At 47.2% G+C, this 17,378-nt stretch overlaps 1 protein-coding gene across 5 annotated transcripts in view; it reads right to left on the minus strand.

Annotated features, from left to right (window-relative positions):
* Positions 1–243: 243 nt before the first annotated feature.
* The window catches only part of LOC138567368 (uncharacterized), a 963,890-nt gene continuing 946,755 nt past the window's right edge, over positions 244–17,378 (minus strand). For all 5 annotated transcript variants that reach the window (XM_069645508.1, XM_069645510.1, XM_069645512.1 and 2 more), the window contains one exon: positions 244–1,095. In XM_069645508.1, the coding sequence (XP_069501609.1) occupies positions 873–1,095 (223 nt within the window). In that variant the 3' untranslated portion in view covers positions 244–872. The remainder of the gene's footprint in view (positions 1,096–17,378) is intronic.

Here is a 17,378-nt window from a genome sequence, read left to right on the forward strand (position 1 = left end):
ATCTGAGAAGAGGATCCAAGGGGAGTAGGTGTGAAGATGACCTCAGGTTTCTTACTATATATATATATATATATATATATATATATATATATATATATATATATATATATATATATATATATATATATATATAAATATATATATATATATATGCATAAATATATATGGCTAGGCTTTATCTACAGGAACAACCTCTATCTGCAGAAAAAATGATTTCAGAAAAGAAGTAACTGAACAGGCCAGTAAATGTACAGACAAGATTTTATCAGTAACTTGTATTAGATCTGAATGCAGTAGATAATGTAAAATACAAACAGAATACATACACCCCATTAACCACAGTATTTATCACCTAAACAACTGTATAATTCCCCAATCTTACATCAACAAATACTACTGATTACACTGCTGTATACTAGAGATACAATTAAACCACTACAGTTTCTATAAGCAAGAGTTGCAGTTTAGATGGGAACACTATTACACAAAACATACACTTATAAAGTCTGCAGAAAAGAAAGTATTATCTACAATATTTATCACAAACAACTATTGTGCAGTACATACACTACTGTGCAATGTAGAATACATGGCAGCACGCTAGAGATGCAATTCGACTGCTGTACTACAGTTTCTACTAAACATGACTGCAGTGTAAATGGGAATACTACAGCAAACTACAGTAAAAAAAACAGCCAAGCTAAGAAAACGTAAGACAATGCCCACAAGATGAAAAGGTGCCTTATATTTGGCATTTCTTCATTTATTCCTTAAGTTCAAATGTTTTCTGTTAAGTCTCTGAGTATGCTAAAAACTGATTTCCCTGAATCCCCTAGATGTGGGCCCAGTGTCTACAGTGACAGGTGCAGGCATCACATAGGCATCAGGCCGTCAGTGTGTAGCGTGAGCCAGGGGGAGACTGCCTGCTGAAACATCATCCACGTGGATTTGTTGAAGACTTTTTGTTTCAGGAACGAAGGGTTGACGAGATGGACGTAGAACAGGGACAAAGCGAGGAAGACCACCAGAAACACCACCAGCAGTATGACTTTCTGGCAGAACCCAAGGAGTCTCGAGACCATGAAGAGCAGCAACCTAGAAAGGGAAAAGAGTACAAATGAGAGACATTTATGATGCCAGGCATCCAGCTATCACCAGTAGATTGACTGGTAAACAATAAACATTTACTTCTGTCAAGGTACACATTCTGAGGGATGGAAAATTGGGACTATCTAGCATCTAGAAGAGTTTGATTAGCAATGCCTGCAAATTATTCTGGCTGCAAAGGCATACATTGCCAGCCAAAGAGACCAATTTCACTTTGAGTATGTGTACCTTGCCAATGACTTAGAATTAATGGAAGAAATGGATAGCTGCAGAATGGAGTCGGGCATATGGCAAACTGAGATCAATTCACAAGTCAAATATAGTTGGATAATTTAGACAACCGTACAGTTATGCTCTTTTAAAAATCAGTATGCCTCAGATGGCACCCTTAGGCATGGATTAAGATTTCTGTGGACATGAACACATGAGATTCTGGAAAGTTGTAGATAAGAGATAGGGTTCTTACTTGAAAAGATGATCATTGTAAGGACAAGAATGGCAATGATGTTAAGGTGTGAAATGCACTAGAGGTAAGTTTGTTGTAGACGGCGAGGTGTAGATTGTGTGGATTGACAATGTGCACCACCTGGAAAGGTGTAGCATACAAGACTCAGAATCATTACTATAAGCAGGGAAATGAATTAACAGGAACCTCAAATAATAACCATATTGGCTGAAGCAGATAGTTAGGAATTGAAAAAACAGGTTACTTAATTGCATCTATGCCCAAACCCTGTGGTTTACGCAGGTTACCTCCTTTTTATTTGGTGTACTTAATATCTTAAGACCCCTGGTAAATGGATTATTTATTTTCCCTATCTGATTGAATTTACTGTGCATTGCTATTTCTCAATGCAATTTCTTATTGCAAAGACAGGCTAGTATGGGGTGTTTAGGTTTTCTTCAGCATTCAACTAGCCCTACTTGACTCAGTGGGACTTTACAAGAAGTAGCAGCGTTTTATTCAGTTATCAGACACAGCAGCCAGGGCCTATGAAGGTATAGATTATAGTTGATCATAAGAATGACAGAGGTATAACCTGCCTATTGAAAGGATAAGAATCCATGGCCCTATGAATGTAGCTTATCAACCACTTCACCACAACGCTTATGAAGGGTCCTGATCCTTGAATCCTCTCCCGGTGCAGTGTCAAAAATTGAAACTGGGCATTTGGAGAGATCATTAACCAAACATCAATATCCAAGCAGTAGTGGTTAATCAAGGTATGCACAAAGTTCCAACTGCTAGTCTTGCAATGCCGGTCTCCTTCCTGTGTGAGGGAGTCCTGTCCTTTTATGCAAGTGTTGCTAAGTGACCACTCTAAAAATACTGGCAAATTGTTCAAGGTGTAATTTGCCCCCGAAATCAAAAGGGGCAGATCCTGGAAAGGAGCACCCAATGATCCTGCATCCCAGCATAGTTTTTGCAAAATAAACAAATTAAATATAAATTGATGAGACCTGCAGTAAAATGCACAGTAAATGATGTTCTGGTGAGATCCTTCATGTATATATTGAATACTAAAACAACGAAATGTATTACAAAACATTTTGGAACTGGAAGCTGTCAGGGGAGGAGGGCTAGGCAAGCTCCCATCAGATTTACAGTTATTTTTGCAGAGTAGAATATGTAAAAATGGCAGGCACCTGTTGAATGTTTTTATTGCATTGAGTCCCATGCTACCCCTCAAGTAATTTTCCCCTATAAAAAGACTTAGGCCAAGTGGTCTTGAGATGGACCAGGACTTGCATGGTAGGAGTACACCCAAAGCACATACATTCCTTCTTATCTGCCATCAAGTAAGAATACTGATAAGGAGTTAGGGGGCATGTGAGGTGAGGGAGTGGGGTTAGGAGCTATGTGCAGTGGAATGGGTGACATGGCAATGGGCAGCATGGATCTCAGGGCAGGATGGCATGAGGGACGGAGCTCCCAATTCGGTACACAGACGAGGGGGGGAAAGCGGGATATGGGGATGAAACCCGTATAGTTGAGGGGTTTGGGGAACAAGAAATGGGGGGGTTGACAAGAAGGTATTGAATAGATGGTAAGAGAGAGGAGGGATTCGATGGGTGGGATTCGGTGGACCGGGTTCAACGGACGGATGGGGGATTCTGTAGTCTGTGATTCAGTAGAATCACATAGACCCAACTTTTGTTGATCATTTTAGTGGCTTTGTTTTGTAAACACTGGATTCTTTCAATGCTTTTTCCTAGCAGGCCACCACAGATTCTGTAGTAATAGTGCAATCTTGACAATAGAGCCACACTCAGCCACGTATGGCGGTGTGCAGCAGATAGAGATGATATGTAGGAAATAATGTGGAAGCTGCATGCTTGCAAGCTTCATGGGCTCCTCTCCTTGCTTGGAACCTCTGGGGCCTCTCCCTCACCAACCATCATGTTCTTTCTATCCCCAAATGCAGGGTTTTTCTACTTACCCACCTCTGGGAACTTGCCCTCCCCAACCTCTGGGGCGTGTCCTCACCCCAAACTCTTGGATATGCCTCTACCCAACCTCTCTCTGATTTTCTTTTCCCCCTCCTTCCGGATCTCAAGCCAACCTCCCTGTTCTCCTCTAATCATCTTCCTCATTCCTAGTTACTGCCATACATCTCCTCCAACCACCTCCAAAGGAAATCTTGTTCTCTTCTGCAGCTTGCTTCCTCTGATTGTTTCCACTCATTTTGAACTCTTTCAGTTCCAGTTCCCTCTGTTTGCATATTATACTTTCTCATCCCCGCCCCTGGGGTTTGTCCTTGTGGTGTTGGTCTCAGATGTGGCTGTTTTAGGCTTGGGGTTTTGACTGGCATAGATATCTTCTTGGTTGACATTCCTCTGCATTTGGCTCTCAAGCCCAGTCCCCTTCCTCTCCACATACTGAGCATTATTTGCATAGGTCCACATTCTTGGATTTTCAGATTGTGATGGGGTGGTGGACCACGGATCCTGCAGGTGCTTTTCTGGACCTTCTTGAACCTGCGTGGTAAGTTATGAGTGAGCAGGGATTTTGGGTTCATGAGCCCGAATACCTCCAAACAAGTTGGTTCGGGCATTGGGCTGCCTCTGGGAACGCATGGATTTTGGACCTATGACCTGTGTTTTGCTTCTCTGTTGGTGTTAGTTTTGCATTGCCCTGAAATTTTACAGATTAAACTGATCTCTGAGAAAGGGCCATGCTAAGGGCCATGCTAACTGATAGGCCCTTGTGGCAAGTCTTTGCCAAGCTCTGTGGGAAAGGTTGGATTGGACCAGGGGATTCTCCCCACACCACCCCCAGGTCCTATATCACGTGGCAGTAACAGCACCCTTGGTCATCCCATCGCTAACCCTCAGGGCAAGACAGGGCACTTTGTCAGTCCCCATAATACATCGTAGCGATCTGCTTACTTCATCTTTATGAGCTTAACGTGTTTGGATGGAGATTCATTTGGCCAGTACCAGCATTTAGCACTTCCTTCACAGAGTTCTCTATCATTGCCTGCATTTGATCCCATTGGACAGAAGGATGGATAACAAGGTATGGGACAGGATGCACTCTATAAGTCTCCTCTTGTGCCTGTGTTTGCGTGCCCTTTCTTCCCAGGCAGACTATGTTAATCTTGATGGGTACACTCTTTGTATAGATGAGCTCGGAATTATCTCGCTAGAGAAATCACCACTTTGCCAATTGTTGATAATGTACACAGGTTGTGCCATCACAGACCTCTCTCTCACCTGCATGTGCTTGTATTTGTATTTAATGAGGGTAACAGATGTTTTGCCCAGAAACACAATCAACAGTCAACTGTGTATTTCAGCGAATGGGTGGCATACATAAGCGGGCGGTGTGGGGGTAATGAGCAAGTAACAGATGGATGATAGGGAATTAATGATATATGAACTGGGGAATTAACAGAAGAGGTTACCATAGCAGCCATCACCTCTTTTGTCTTGCTGAAGTCACCCCAAGTGGGTCCCGTGTCTGTGGTGCCAAGAGACCCAAGCTACACCTCACTGATGACGCCCAATGAGGCCAAAACATGTCTGGGGTTGATTGTGGTCTTGTGCAGAAGGGATGTGACCAAGCAGTTCTTTTTTTATTTTACTGAATGTGTTACAGCCACAAGTTACTTTTCGCATGTCCAAATCAATGTTTTACAAACAGCAGAAATACATTTCATGATATCTAAAGCTTAAACATACTTTGCATTAAATGTCTTTCCCATCAATCCTCGGGTTTATATTATTGCTGCTGCTCCCATTAAGTAGCAAGGCTCAGAATTCTTAGTACTCTCAGGGCTTCTACTGACAAGGCAGCCTTGTTGCCCGAGGAAAGTCCCTGCCAGAATTCTTCTGTATCCAGCCACTCTTCACTGTGTACAAAACGAGCAAAAGAGCACATGATCAAGTCTCTAACCCCCAAACATTCCAGAAGAGGTGACGTAAGAGGGTGCCCACATGTTGGGCAGATGTCATTTGGATCTTTTTGCTTAAGTCTGCTGGTTATTATTTCTCCCGTCAACAGTAGATTCAAACAGAATCTTAGTAGTGTATCTCGTCCACTTACGTCAAGGAACTTCACTAAGTAGGCCAAGATAATTCCTTTAGGTTTATCTACGAAAGAGTGACTTATGTGGAGCTTCAACCCACAAACCTTGTCTATGGTGTTAACCCAATCAGATTCCATAATGGCACTCTTCATCTTGACTGGACCAGGAGATTTTTTCCCCACCAATTTTAGGACTTGCTAAGGCATATTTCACCAGGAACCTGTTCAGGTCTGCCAGGTAAAGGTTGAAAAGAAAGCGTGCTAGGATGCAACCCTGTCTTACACACCTTTCTCTACTAATCATGGTGGATATCTGGCCCTCAGCATCCAGCTTAACCTGGATAGATGTAGTCTCAAGCAGATGAATTATCGCTGATAGGAGCCTCAGAGGGATGCCCCAAGATCTTAGTTTTGCCCATAAGCGAGACCTATTTATGGTGTCAAAAGCTTTTTAGAGATCCACCATCGACATGTACAGTGGGCTCTTTCCCGCTTCCCAATGCGTTCTCTGTAAGCATATTGACAATTAAACCATTAAGACGGGTGGACATGCCTTTCCTGAATCCTACTTGGTGTCTATCCAAGATGTCATTGCTCTTGGCCCAGCTCTCCAATTCTAACAGCACTCCTCCCGCAAAGATCTTACTATCTGCGTCTAGAAGGGCAATCGGACAATAGTTGGTCGGATCAGTCCGATTAGCCTTCGTATGTATAGGTACAGTAACTGCGGTCTTCCAGCTATCAGGACTTTTCCTCATGGTTGATTTTTTCAAAAAAGTGCATGTAAGACATCAGTCCAAATCCCCACATCTGACTTCAATATGTGGTTTGCTAAACCATTTGGGCACGTAGCTCTCGAAGAGGAGGACTTTTTTATCAGTAGCTCCACTGTTTCTTTTGGTATCTTAAATGACCATGGAATTTCTACGAGATGTGTTGTAAATTCCATTCCAGTTTTTCTAAACTGGGAGCCAAAATGCTCTATCCATACCTCATCTGAGACATTATTACTCTGGGTCTGTTTACCAATGCCCAGAAGTTACAGGAATTTTTTGTTATCATTGTATTCAACATAGCTTCTCCCTGCCTTTGCAATTTTATATATATGTTGGCTCTGTTCTTACTTTTTTTTCCTCCTTAATTATTTCATTACTCAATAGATGGGATTTTTTAAATTAGTCTCAAATCTTTTCGAAAAGCTCTTTTACGTGTTTCATGGTCGAAGTCATATTTGTGAGTTTAGGAGCAATGAGCTGTCCCAGTCAGGGGCTTGTCCATTTCCCATATGAAAGATTTAAAGTGGTCCGGCTTGCATTCTAGAGATAACTGTTCTTCAGTTAGGGTCCACACCTTTCCTCTCTTGGATTCCCATACAATTTTCGACCACTCCCATTAAACCTCACCAATCTGTTCCCACCTTGATTCAGTTCTAAGCTAAAGGGGTATTTGGGCTTTGGTGCCTCACGCGGGAACATCAGCCCCAGTGTAAGCATACTATGGCCGCTTTTGTTAGTTGCTTTTACAATCATTTTGTCACATTTCTCGAAGATGTCTCTAGGGACTATTATGCAATCAAGTGTGGAACTCAGATTCTCATTCCTTCATGTGTCCGCCGTAGTTAAATCTCCCTCTACACTTCGATTGCAAATGGGAAGATGCCAATCTAACACAAATTTGAGCTATTTTTTCCCATTCTCGTATATGAGGGAGTTTTTATTATGAGACCTCCATGCAGGTAACAAATTGGAATTTAAATCTCTGGCTACTAATATATGTGCCATTTCTTCATTTACCACGCCTTCTACAAGGACTTTGGAAATCTGGTTCAGAAACTTTCCCGGCACACACCGCGCCAGATTATAATTTTACTTTACCACCACCAGACAATTCAGAGCACCTTCTGATCGAAAAAGGAATTTGGCTGCTAGAATGCCATACGGATCGCTATTTAGGCTAGTTATTTTTTAGATTTTTACATTTTTGGTGGCAATTATAAGGCCTCCAGAGGGCTGGCGCAACCCATTGTGGTTGCCAATTGTTCAAGTATATCAAAGCCATCTAGGCTCAGCTTATCTAGCAGCCATGTCTCCTGTAATAATATTATATCAAGGTTCTCTGAGATGTCTTTCGTTGTGGCTCTATTGGTAAAGCTTCTGAAGCTTCTGGTGTTCCAACTAAGAACATTTATGTTATCATTTGCTAAAGTAATATATTTTTTGCCTCTAGCTTCTGAAAAATGTCAGTTAAAATGTCCAGATGTGATAGGGCCACCAGGGGCGTGCAGATACACAGAGTCTCTGTGTGATCCTCAGTTGTCACGGTATCTAAAAGTGGTCTGAGCCCCCACTTTTAACCCCCTTCACGTCCGGCAAGACCGGTCAGTGAGGTGTGGGAACCTCTGCTGCAGTTGCAGTCCCAAAAGCGTGAAAAATCGGCCCCAAATTCGCCGAGAAATAGCCTTCGATCTTGGCGGTGAAAGCAAAAGTGAAGCTCCAGCTTCCTGAGGCTCTGCGAAGGATCGGGGAATGGCGCTGAAGTCACTTGCTGTGGTCGTGAGAGGATAACAGCGACAGGACACAGAGACACTGAAGGTGCTGGAGAGTGATCCTATGCTCTTTAAATTATCCCCACGACACAGGAACCTGCAGGAGTTCTGGGAGCACAGATGGGGTCGGACTCGGCACAGGGAGAGACAGCTGACTCTGTGCCAATATACCTCAAGGAGTGGAAGGGGCTGAAGCACTTGGCGGCTGACTGACGAAAGAAGTGCCGCCACGCCCAGAGACGCCGCAGTAGGAGTTTGTAGATCGGGAAGCACACTGACCGCCGGGCGGTGCTTAGAGCCGACACTCTCAGTGGGGGCACGGCTACACAAGCTGCTCACACACACACACCTTGCTTCCCCCTATACCTACCCGCTACCCTCGTCCCGGTGATCACCCGCCTACCTGCAGCCCAAAATAACAGGCATGACCAGTTGACTGAGTGGAAGTAAAATTGCGACAGCAAACTTTATTATCATACATAAAGTTAGGAGTTAACTCACAGGTGTTCCGTTTCATCGCTACCCTCAGGATTCTGCGCTGAGGAATAGCATCATAGCCCACCCCCCGCCCCTTCCGGACCGGTCAAGGGCCCGTCCCTCCTTATCTGTCCCTCTCTACCCTTTGCCCATTTTCTGTTCCTTTCTTTTTCATTTTTTCTTTTCCCATTTTTCTTTTAATTTCTTTTCCCCTTTCTAATTAAGTGCATTTTTCATTTCCATTTTGTTTTCACTTGTTTTCTTGTTCTCCTTCCTTAGGATCCATCCACTTATCCTTAGCCCTCATCATGATTCCCTTATTCCCCTACATTCCCTCTATTCCCCTTTTACCTTGGTGGTCTCTCTTTTCCTACCGGTTTAGCTCCCCCTACGAGTTTCCCTGTAGCTTGTCATGAATCCCCCCTTTTTGTCGAAACCCAGGGCTGCCCTAACTCCAAATTGCCAAGCTGTCCCACCCCCCTCAGGCTCCCTCCTTCCCCTTTACTCCCTCCTGTTCTCACGAGCCCCCCCCCACCCATAGCTACCTACCCTCGGAGCACAAAGTCATTCCTTCCCCATCCTACTCCCCTTACCCATCGCTTAAAAGGTCCTCTGCAGCTCTCCCGCCTGCTCCTCCTAGGCCACTACCCACCGGCTGCAAAGTACCCCCCTCCCAGGCATTGCCCAGCGTTTTGATTGATTGATTGATATTTTATTTCTATCGCGCTCGTACACAAGTGTTTCAGAGCGCGACAAGGCAGGGGAGGGGAACAGGGGAGAACAAAACAGCGATCTTACTAGGCCCAGTGACATTTAGAACGCGCAAGTGCATGGCAGAGGGGGAGGGGAAAAGTGCATGGAAGGGGGGAGAGGTGGAAAGTGCGAAGCAGAGGAGAAACAGATAAATAACAATAAATAAATAATAAAGGCAACACACAGTGGTAATGCAGCCAGCAATCTGCAAGTGCTAGTTTTAAGGCAGCAGACAGGGTAGGACTGATAAGTGCAGGAAGAAAAAGGGGGGGCTGTATGGGTACAGATACAGACCCCAGTGCAAGGGGTGGCCCAGAGGCAGTGCGGGAGGGTGGCAGGATGAGCAGGTACCTGGGCCCAAAAGACAGAGGATGGCCAGGTGCACGGTCCTAAGAGAGAACAGATCAGCAGGGAAGAGGGGGAGCGAAGGCAGAAGAAAAGAGGAAAGTCTTGAGGTGCTTCCGGTACCAGAGATGGTTCTCCTCAAGTTTTAGAGTGGCAGGGAGGCTGTTCCAGAGGGAGGCCCTAGCCGAAGACAGAGATCTACCCCCAGCTCGTTTCTTAGAAAAACGACTGACCCTGAGTGAGTTGGAGGTAGAGGAGCGAAGAGCTCGAGAGGGATAGCTGAGTTGGAGAGATATGATCCCAGGGCTTGAGGCCAAGGACAAGTCTCGCAGTCCTGTTCTGGATTAGTTGCAGAGGGCGCAGAGTAGAGGCAGGTAGATTTAGAAAGAGGCTGTTACAATAGTCCAAGCTAGAGAGAACCAGAGCTTGAGATACTATGAGCTTCTGGGGGAAGGAGAGGAAGGGCAGAGTACCTCTGAGGAGGTGCTGTCGGAAATTTGACTTTTTAGAGACCTCAGAGATGTGGGCGGAGAAGGAAAGGGTGGAGTCAAAGATGACCCTGAGGTTCTTAGCCTTGCAGGTGGGGGTAGGAGGAGGGCCAAGGGAGGCCAGCCAGAGAGTGAGGGGAAAGGATGGTGAAGGTGTGCCGATGAGGAGGATCTCCGTCCTGCTGGCATTCAGACAAAGATCATTGGCGGCACACCAATCTTGAATGGAAGTTAGGCAATCAGAGATGGGAGAGGAGGTGGCAGAGGGCAGCTTGAAAATGAGTTGAGTGTTGTCACCGTAGCACTGGAAATTCGAGCAGAAAATGGCAATGCAGTGGGCGAGAGTTGCCAGGTATTGGTTGAAAAGCCAGGGCGAGAGGTTAGACCCCTGGGGAACACCACAGGTAGAGAGGAAGATAGATGAAAGGAAGGACCCAAGTTGGACCTGGGAGGGTTGATCTGAGAGGAAAGAGGTCAGCCAGGCCAGAGCCTGATCAGTGATACCCAGGTTTTCACGGAGACGGTTGAGCAGGATGGTATGGTTGACCGTGTCGAAGGCAGAAGAGAGATCGAGGAGGATGAGGACAGATGGAATGTTAGAGTCAAGGTTGGTGAGCAGATCTTCACGGATGTTTAGGAGAGCAGTTTCCGTGCTTCTGGCAGCTCTGAAGCCAGACTGGTGGTCATGGAGACAGCCAACAGAATTGGAATGAAGGTTAAGCTGAGAGATGGCCAGCTTTTCCAGGAGTTTGGCAAGAAAGGGAGTAATGGAAATTGGGCAATAGTTAGCTGGACAAGAAGGATCAGCTGTGGGTTTCTTGAGAAGAGGATGCACAAAGGAGTGCTTCAGAGGGGAGGGGAAGGATCCAGAGGCAAAGGAGTGGTTGCATAAATCAGCAAGGGCCGGAGCGAGGGTGTCAATGTGGTCCTTGATGGTTTTAGAGGAACAGGGATGAACCTGTTTTGAAGAGGCTTTCATAGATCGGATTTGTCTAGCAACCTCGTCAGGGGTGAAAAGAGGAAAGGACGAGAAGGATGGTGGGAGGGTGGCTAAAGGAGGGTCAGCAAGCACAGATGGAGAGGGAAGAGGAGGAGTGTGGGTGGAGAGGGTGGACAGGATGTCCTGGGTTTTTGAAATGAAGTGAGAGGCAAGGGCATTGCAAAGAGCCTGGGAGGCAACAGGAGGGGTAGAGACTGCAGCAGGGTTTGCCAGCTCCTTGCAGATTTTAAAGAGTTCGGCCGAGTTGTTAGATGCCGCAGAGACACGAGCTTGAATGTGGACTCTCTTCTTGGTGAGGATAGAGAGTCGGTATTGTCTTTGTAGCAGGCGACAGGCCAGTTTGTCAGAGGATGAACAGGAAGCCTTCCATTTCCTCTCAGCTGCCCTACACTTACGTTTAAGTGTAACTAGGTCAGAGTCATACCAGGAATTGCACTTGGCTTTGGACTTCAAACGGATCCTCATGACAGGGGCAAGAGCATCAAGCGTATCAGAAATTGAAGAGTAGAGCAGAGACAGGGCTGTATCAGGATGAGAGACAGCCAAAGGTGGAGGGGGGGAGAGAAAGTGGCGGCAAAAGCCTCAACTGACACATGCTTCATGGGCCGGGTATCCGAGAAGGTAGGTGGCGGTGTTGGGGTAGGCTTGGCCTGGGGAGAAGAGAGGGAGAGATGAGATGAGAGGAGGGAGTGATCGCTCCAGGAGAGAGGAGTGGTCAGAGGGATGGAGAGGGGGAAGTCAGAGGAGATCAAGACATCGAGTGTGTGCCCTGCAGAGTGAGTCGGGCCAGAGGGGAGGATGGACAGGGAGTCGCAGAGGTCACAGAAGAGTACAGAGGAGGAGCAAGGAGAGTCTAAATGTATATTTAGGTCACCGAGGAGGAGGAGTTCATTGGTAGAGGCCAGGAGGGAGGAGGAGAGGTCTGCCCACTCAGAAAGAAATGAGGTGATTTGACCAGGAGGCTGGTAGATGGTATCCACAGTAAGAGAATGGGTAGGCGAGAGAGAAAGCCTACAGACAAGGCATTCAAAAGAGAAGTAGGTCTGAGTGGGAATGATAGAGGCAGGAATCCACTCAGGAAAGATCAGGGCTACCCCCTCCCACCCGCCCACCGGACCAGGAGGATCTGGATGCTGAGAGGATCTTGTAGCCATCAGGGAGGAGAGTGTCAAAGCTCGTGACTGAGCTGGCCCTGAACCATGTCTCAGTCAGACCAAGGACATCAAGGTCTAGTTCTTCAAGGAGGTGGCAGATGTCAGAGGAGTGTTTGACGGCAGAGCGAGAGTTGAGAGTGGCAACATGAAGAAGTTTGCCAGCCTTAAAGACCTTCCGGGGAGGGGTACAGATCAGAGGTACACCCTGTGGAGGAGAAAGAGCCCTCGGAGGGGCAGAGGAGGAAGAGGAGAGCGAGGGCAAGGTAGCCAAGGGGGGAGAGGAGGGGACAGCAGGGGATGAAAGGAAATTGATGAGGCGAGGGAAGCGCCTATCAAAGAGGAGGAGATTGGCCTGAGGGCCTTGGACCATGACAGTGCCATTTAGGTAGACATTAATGATCACTTTAGAGGAGTCGAAGGAAGCCATGAGAACTTCCCAGCGAGTGCCACCATTAATGGCAGAGGAGGAGATAAGGCAGAGCACAGAGACCATATGAGGAGTCCATAGATCTGGCGAAGGAACGACAAAGAGGATGTCGGTAAGGGTCTGTCTGGCGGAAGTATTGGAGTAGGTGTCGGCGATAGGAAAACCAGGATTAGAGGCCAAGATATCCTTTTTGAACTTCTTCCTACCAGACTTAGTGAGAAGGGAAGGATAGTCAATGGAGAAGCAGTTGGAGAAGTTGGGAGAAACAGAAAGCGCCATTGGGGTGGAAGTAAGGAGAGGATGGAGATACTGGGGGGGGCTAAGGCAGGTAGGTGTGAGACAAAAGAGAGTGGTGAGGTCACTGGGCTGGCAAGTTACAGAGAAGAAACAGTATACAAGCAAAATACAAAGAATTTTGCAATGGGTAGCAAAATTGGACTTTTTAGCACAAAGCAAAAACAGCAGGATTTGACTTTTTAGTACAAAGCAAAAACAGCAAGATTTGACTTTTTCAATCTTGGAATCGGATGTGAGCAAAGGGTTTTAGGAAGCACTGCGCAGCAGGATGACAACATGGGAGCAACAAGCAGAAAGAACAGTGATAGTCAAAGGCAGTAGAAGTGAGTCCATAAGGAGGGAACTAACCCATAGTTCTGGAGGTGGCAAAGTCAAGGCAGTCCGAATTTCTTAGAGGAGTGAGGTGGCAGCATCATTGTGGTTAAAGTGCAGGGAGGATCCCAATTAGCATTCCGGAATCGGACAGGGAGCAGACAGGGGCCTTGGAAGTGGGCCTTTGCTGAGAGGGCCGGCTGAAGCCTGCCGGTCCCTGATTGGATGGAAGAAAACACTCAGCAACCAATGGGAGTGCAGCACACGGAGATGTGATTCAGCACAGCCTGCCTACACAACAAAGAAAACCACGGCGGCCATCTTGGAAGGGCCAAAAACAGTCAAATAAGCAGCAATAGTAGGACAAAACGTGTGCTTTCAAAATAGCAACGCCGCTCCAGGTATTAAAACGCTCAAAAAATGGCTGCTCGATGAAAATGCCAAATAAAACAGTCCTTTTCAACAATATTATGCAAATTTCCTCGATTTTTCTTTTTCTTCTTTTTTTTCAAATTTCGATTTTTCAGGTTCAATAATTCCCCAGGAGTTGCAGTAATGCACAGAAAGTGCACCTAACTAATGGAATGGTCAGCAGCCAGGCACAAACTCCACATGTGCAGGAGACCAACAGATGGCCAGGAGGGTGGAAACAGGACCTCACTCCCAGTGAGAAGCAGATGAAATGGTCCCTTGTAACTGCCCCAGTTCTCCTCTTATCCCCCCTTGCCGACCCATCGTCCCAGGTTCCCCTCCCCTTAATCTCCCACCCCCCAACTTTTCCATCCTCCTTGCCAGACCCTGTTTTCACAAAAATTCTTTCCTTCCTTCCCCTCCACCTGTTGTATTCGTTGTTACTCTCCTTTTTCCTTTTCCCATCGATGCACTTCCCATTTTCCCCCACCCATGTTTGGAGTTGGAAGGTCTTCCAAGCCCCTTATCCCTCCCCTTTTATAGAGGCCTCCCCGGAGTCTAATACTCCTGGGCGCCGTTCATTGTAAACTGATGGCTGTGCAGTTCCCTTGTGGTATCCGCCAGTACTTTCTAAAGGTAACACCATGTAACATCCGCTGGGCGTGCCTGAAAGACACCTATTACCGTGACCAGTGCCAAGCCAACTCCTCCTTCTGTGCCCCCCTCACTGTTCGCTCTTCCCTTCAACCACTGTACTTTCCAGTCCACTCTCACTCTGTGCTGTTTCCTGCCTCTTCCTGGAACCCCCCTTTGCCCCTCCTTGCTACACCAGCCAGAGCACCCCTCCCCTGAAAAGAGGGAGAGTGGGATCCAGCCTGAGCCCCTTACCTCAAACATAGATTGCCCAGCCCAATTCAGTTTGCCGTAACCGTTTGTGAACTGCTACAATAACAAATCCCATTGGGCGGTCCTTCGAGCCAGGTCAACTTTTGATTTTGCCCCCTATTTTGCAAAACCGCTTTACCCTTACCATACTTATTACTTTATCCTACTAATTGTCATGAACCATCGCCTACGTCCTTTCTGGACCTCCTGGGCCCTGACTCGCAGGGGTTTACATGCAGTTATCCTTCCAACATGGCCGCCCAGAACGGAATGCTCCGGATCAGTCTATGCGTTCCACGCTGCTCATCCTACAAAAGAGACATGCCCCCGCGGCTCTGCGCGTTTCAACGCTACCGCTACCTGTAGTCAGACGTGCTTAGCCGGAGTTCGATCGGGGCTCTCGCTTGATTCCTTGTTCCCAGTTCCTTGAATCCCCTCCTGTTCCCTTCCCTCTCCAATCTCCTGGAAAACCTTCCGCACTCGAGTCACGGTCCTCCGTGCCTCTGAGCATACCTTAATTACTTCCTGGAATTACCCTGGACTTTGTGAACGCTCCTGGAAACTGAACCTCTACTCTCACGCTGGACGCCGAAGAGCGGCGTTTCGGGTCTATAGAAATCCCGGACCGTAAAGAAGAAGAAATCCCAGAAGGTCGCAAGTACACAACAGAAACATGTGAGAAGGGGAGAGACTTGTGACACTAATTGGTCACGCATTACTTTAGTTCTGGTCACACTTTGTTGGTAAGTACCTTACTGTTTATTTTGCGATCCACCTCTACTGCCTATACTTCCTAACCCATAGGCCAGCCCACTACCCCTCTGCGCTGTAACCTGGATATATTATCAGGGTAATTCATGGAATAAATGTGCGCTGAAAAAGGGGAGCGCAAGCGTGAAAAACACAGCACACATGTGCTAAAGCCGCGCACGCCGCCGTTCGTCGATTCATGGAATGCGCTGCGCGTATAAACCCTGGGATGTGCGCCAAATCCGTGGGTGGCGCACGCGGGTGCCCACATCACCAAACGCCATGCTCGACGCGCACAGGGAAAGCGCTCAACATGTAGCGCACAAAAGAAAAGTGGGCGTAACACGGGGCGTAACACGCGGAATGGGGAACAACGCGTGAAAATGTGGGCGTTACGGGAGAAGTACAGGTGGTAAATGCTCGCAATGCCCACATGTGCGCTAACAACACGTATTCATGGAATCGAACAGGGGAAACCTGTGCGCCAAAAAAGATGTGCTAATCCAGAAACACGTCCGCCAGCAGGAAGCAGGCGTAAGCGGCCCCACACAGCATAAAAGTGAGCGCAAACAACAAACAAGCTCATACCCTACGATGAATATACCGTTCCTTGCAGCCGTGGCCATGGGACATCGCAGGAGGAGAAGGATAACCAGGCCCCGCATTTTTTTACCCAGGACCAGCCTTTTTGGGATGCCTGATGACCAGGTGTATGGAAGGTACAGGTTTCCACCACTAATAATCCTAGAACTGGTCAGGGAGTGGGAGGATGACCTCACATCACCCATCCTGTGCTCCCAAGCACTGAGCCCCTTGGAAAAGGTGCTCAATGTACTGCACTTCTTTGCTACTGGATCATTTCAGCGGACAAGTGCCATAGTTGGGGGTGTCTCACAAGCCACGCAGTCACGCTGCTGTCACACCTTTTGGTACCTAGCGACTGTGGAACCTTTGGAAACGGCGTCCTCTATTACAGTTGCCATCACGCTCTGTACAAAGCAGAGTGCCAGTCTAGTCTTTTGTTGCAGCACGTCCGACGCCAGTAGTTTTCTTTCTGCACTTCCGGCATTTGGGCGCTTTGCAACGTCCTGTGTTCCAGTTCGTCTGCGTTTGCCTGCGTTTCTCTTACTTCCCAGTGCTCCTAGTTTTTCACTCCTTTGCTTCCTTTTTCGGTCCAGCTCGACCGTTTCCTTCCTTGCCTTTTCCTCTGCCCCTACCCCTGCTCGTACCGTTCCTTCTCTTCTTCTACCTCCCTTTCCGCCCGTCTCCTGTTGTTCTCTTCTTCTCGTTCTTTTCGCCTTCTTGTTTACTCCCTCCTTTCTCCTGTTTCTTCGTTTGGATTCCCGTGTACCGACTTTGCCTGCTTTTGGATTGCTCGCTCTCGCCCAGTTTCTAGTTTTGGCACCCAAAATGCTGACCCTCGCCTGTCCCCGGACTGCCTTTCTTCATCCCTGTGCTGCCTCGAATCTGTCCTCGTTGAGACTTCATTCTACTACTTACCTTTCCGAGGCGTTTTTACGGGAATTCCCGTCCCACTCTCCATCCTGTTCTACTATTGGACAGACTATAGAATACACCTTACGGAAGTGCTTCAAGAACTCCTGGATCACGTTTCAACTCCGCTCTGTGTGAACTTCATTGGGGTTTTTTGTGCCACTGGCTTTTTCCCCACATTCAGGCGGCCGCGGAGGATAGCCACAGGTTACCTTTTAGGTGACACTGTGGCGTCCTTCCACAGTCAACCCTATCTACATAAAAAAAAGGAGAAGACCAGACCCAAGGGAACACTAAGGCCCGCACTTCGGTGGAAAGACAGAGGTGAGGTGGAAGGGAAGGTGGGAGAAACGGAGTCCTCAGTGGAGGAAGAAGATATTACTGACCATTCTGACAGCTGCC

This window comes from Ambystoma mexicanum, chromosome 2p, assembly GCF_040938575.1.
Source record: "Ambystoma mexicanum isolate Mex_15411 chromosome 2p, UKY_AmexF1_1, whole genome shotgun sequence".
In the NCBI taxonomy this organism is placed as follows: Eukaryota; Metazoa; Chordata; class Amphibia; order Caudata; family Ambystomatidae; genus Ambystoma; species Ambystoma mexicanum.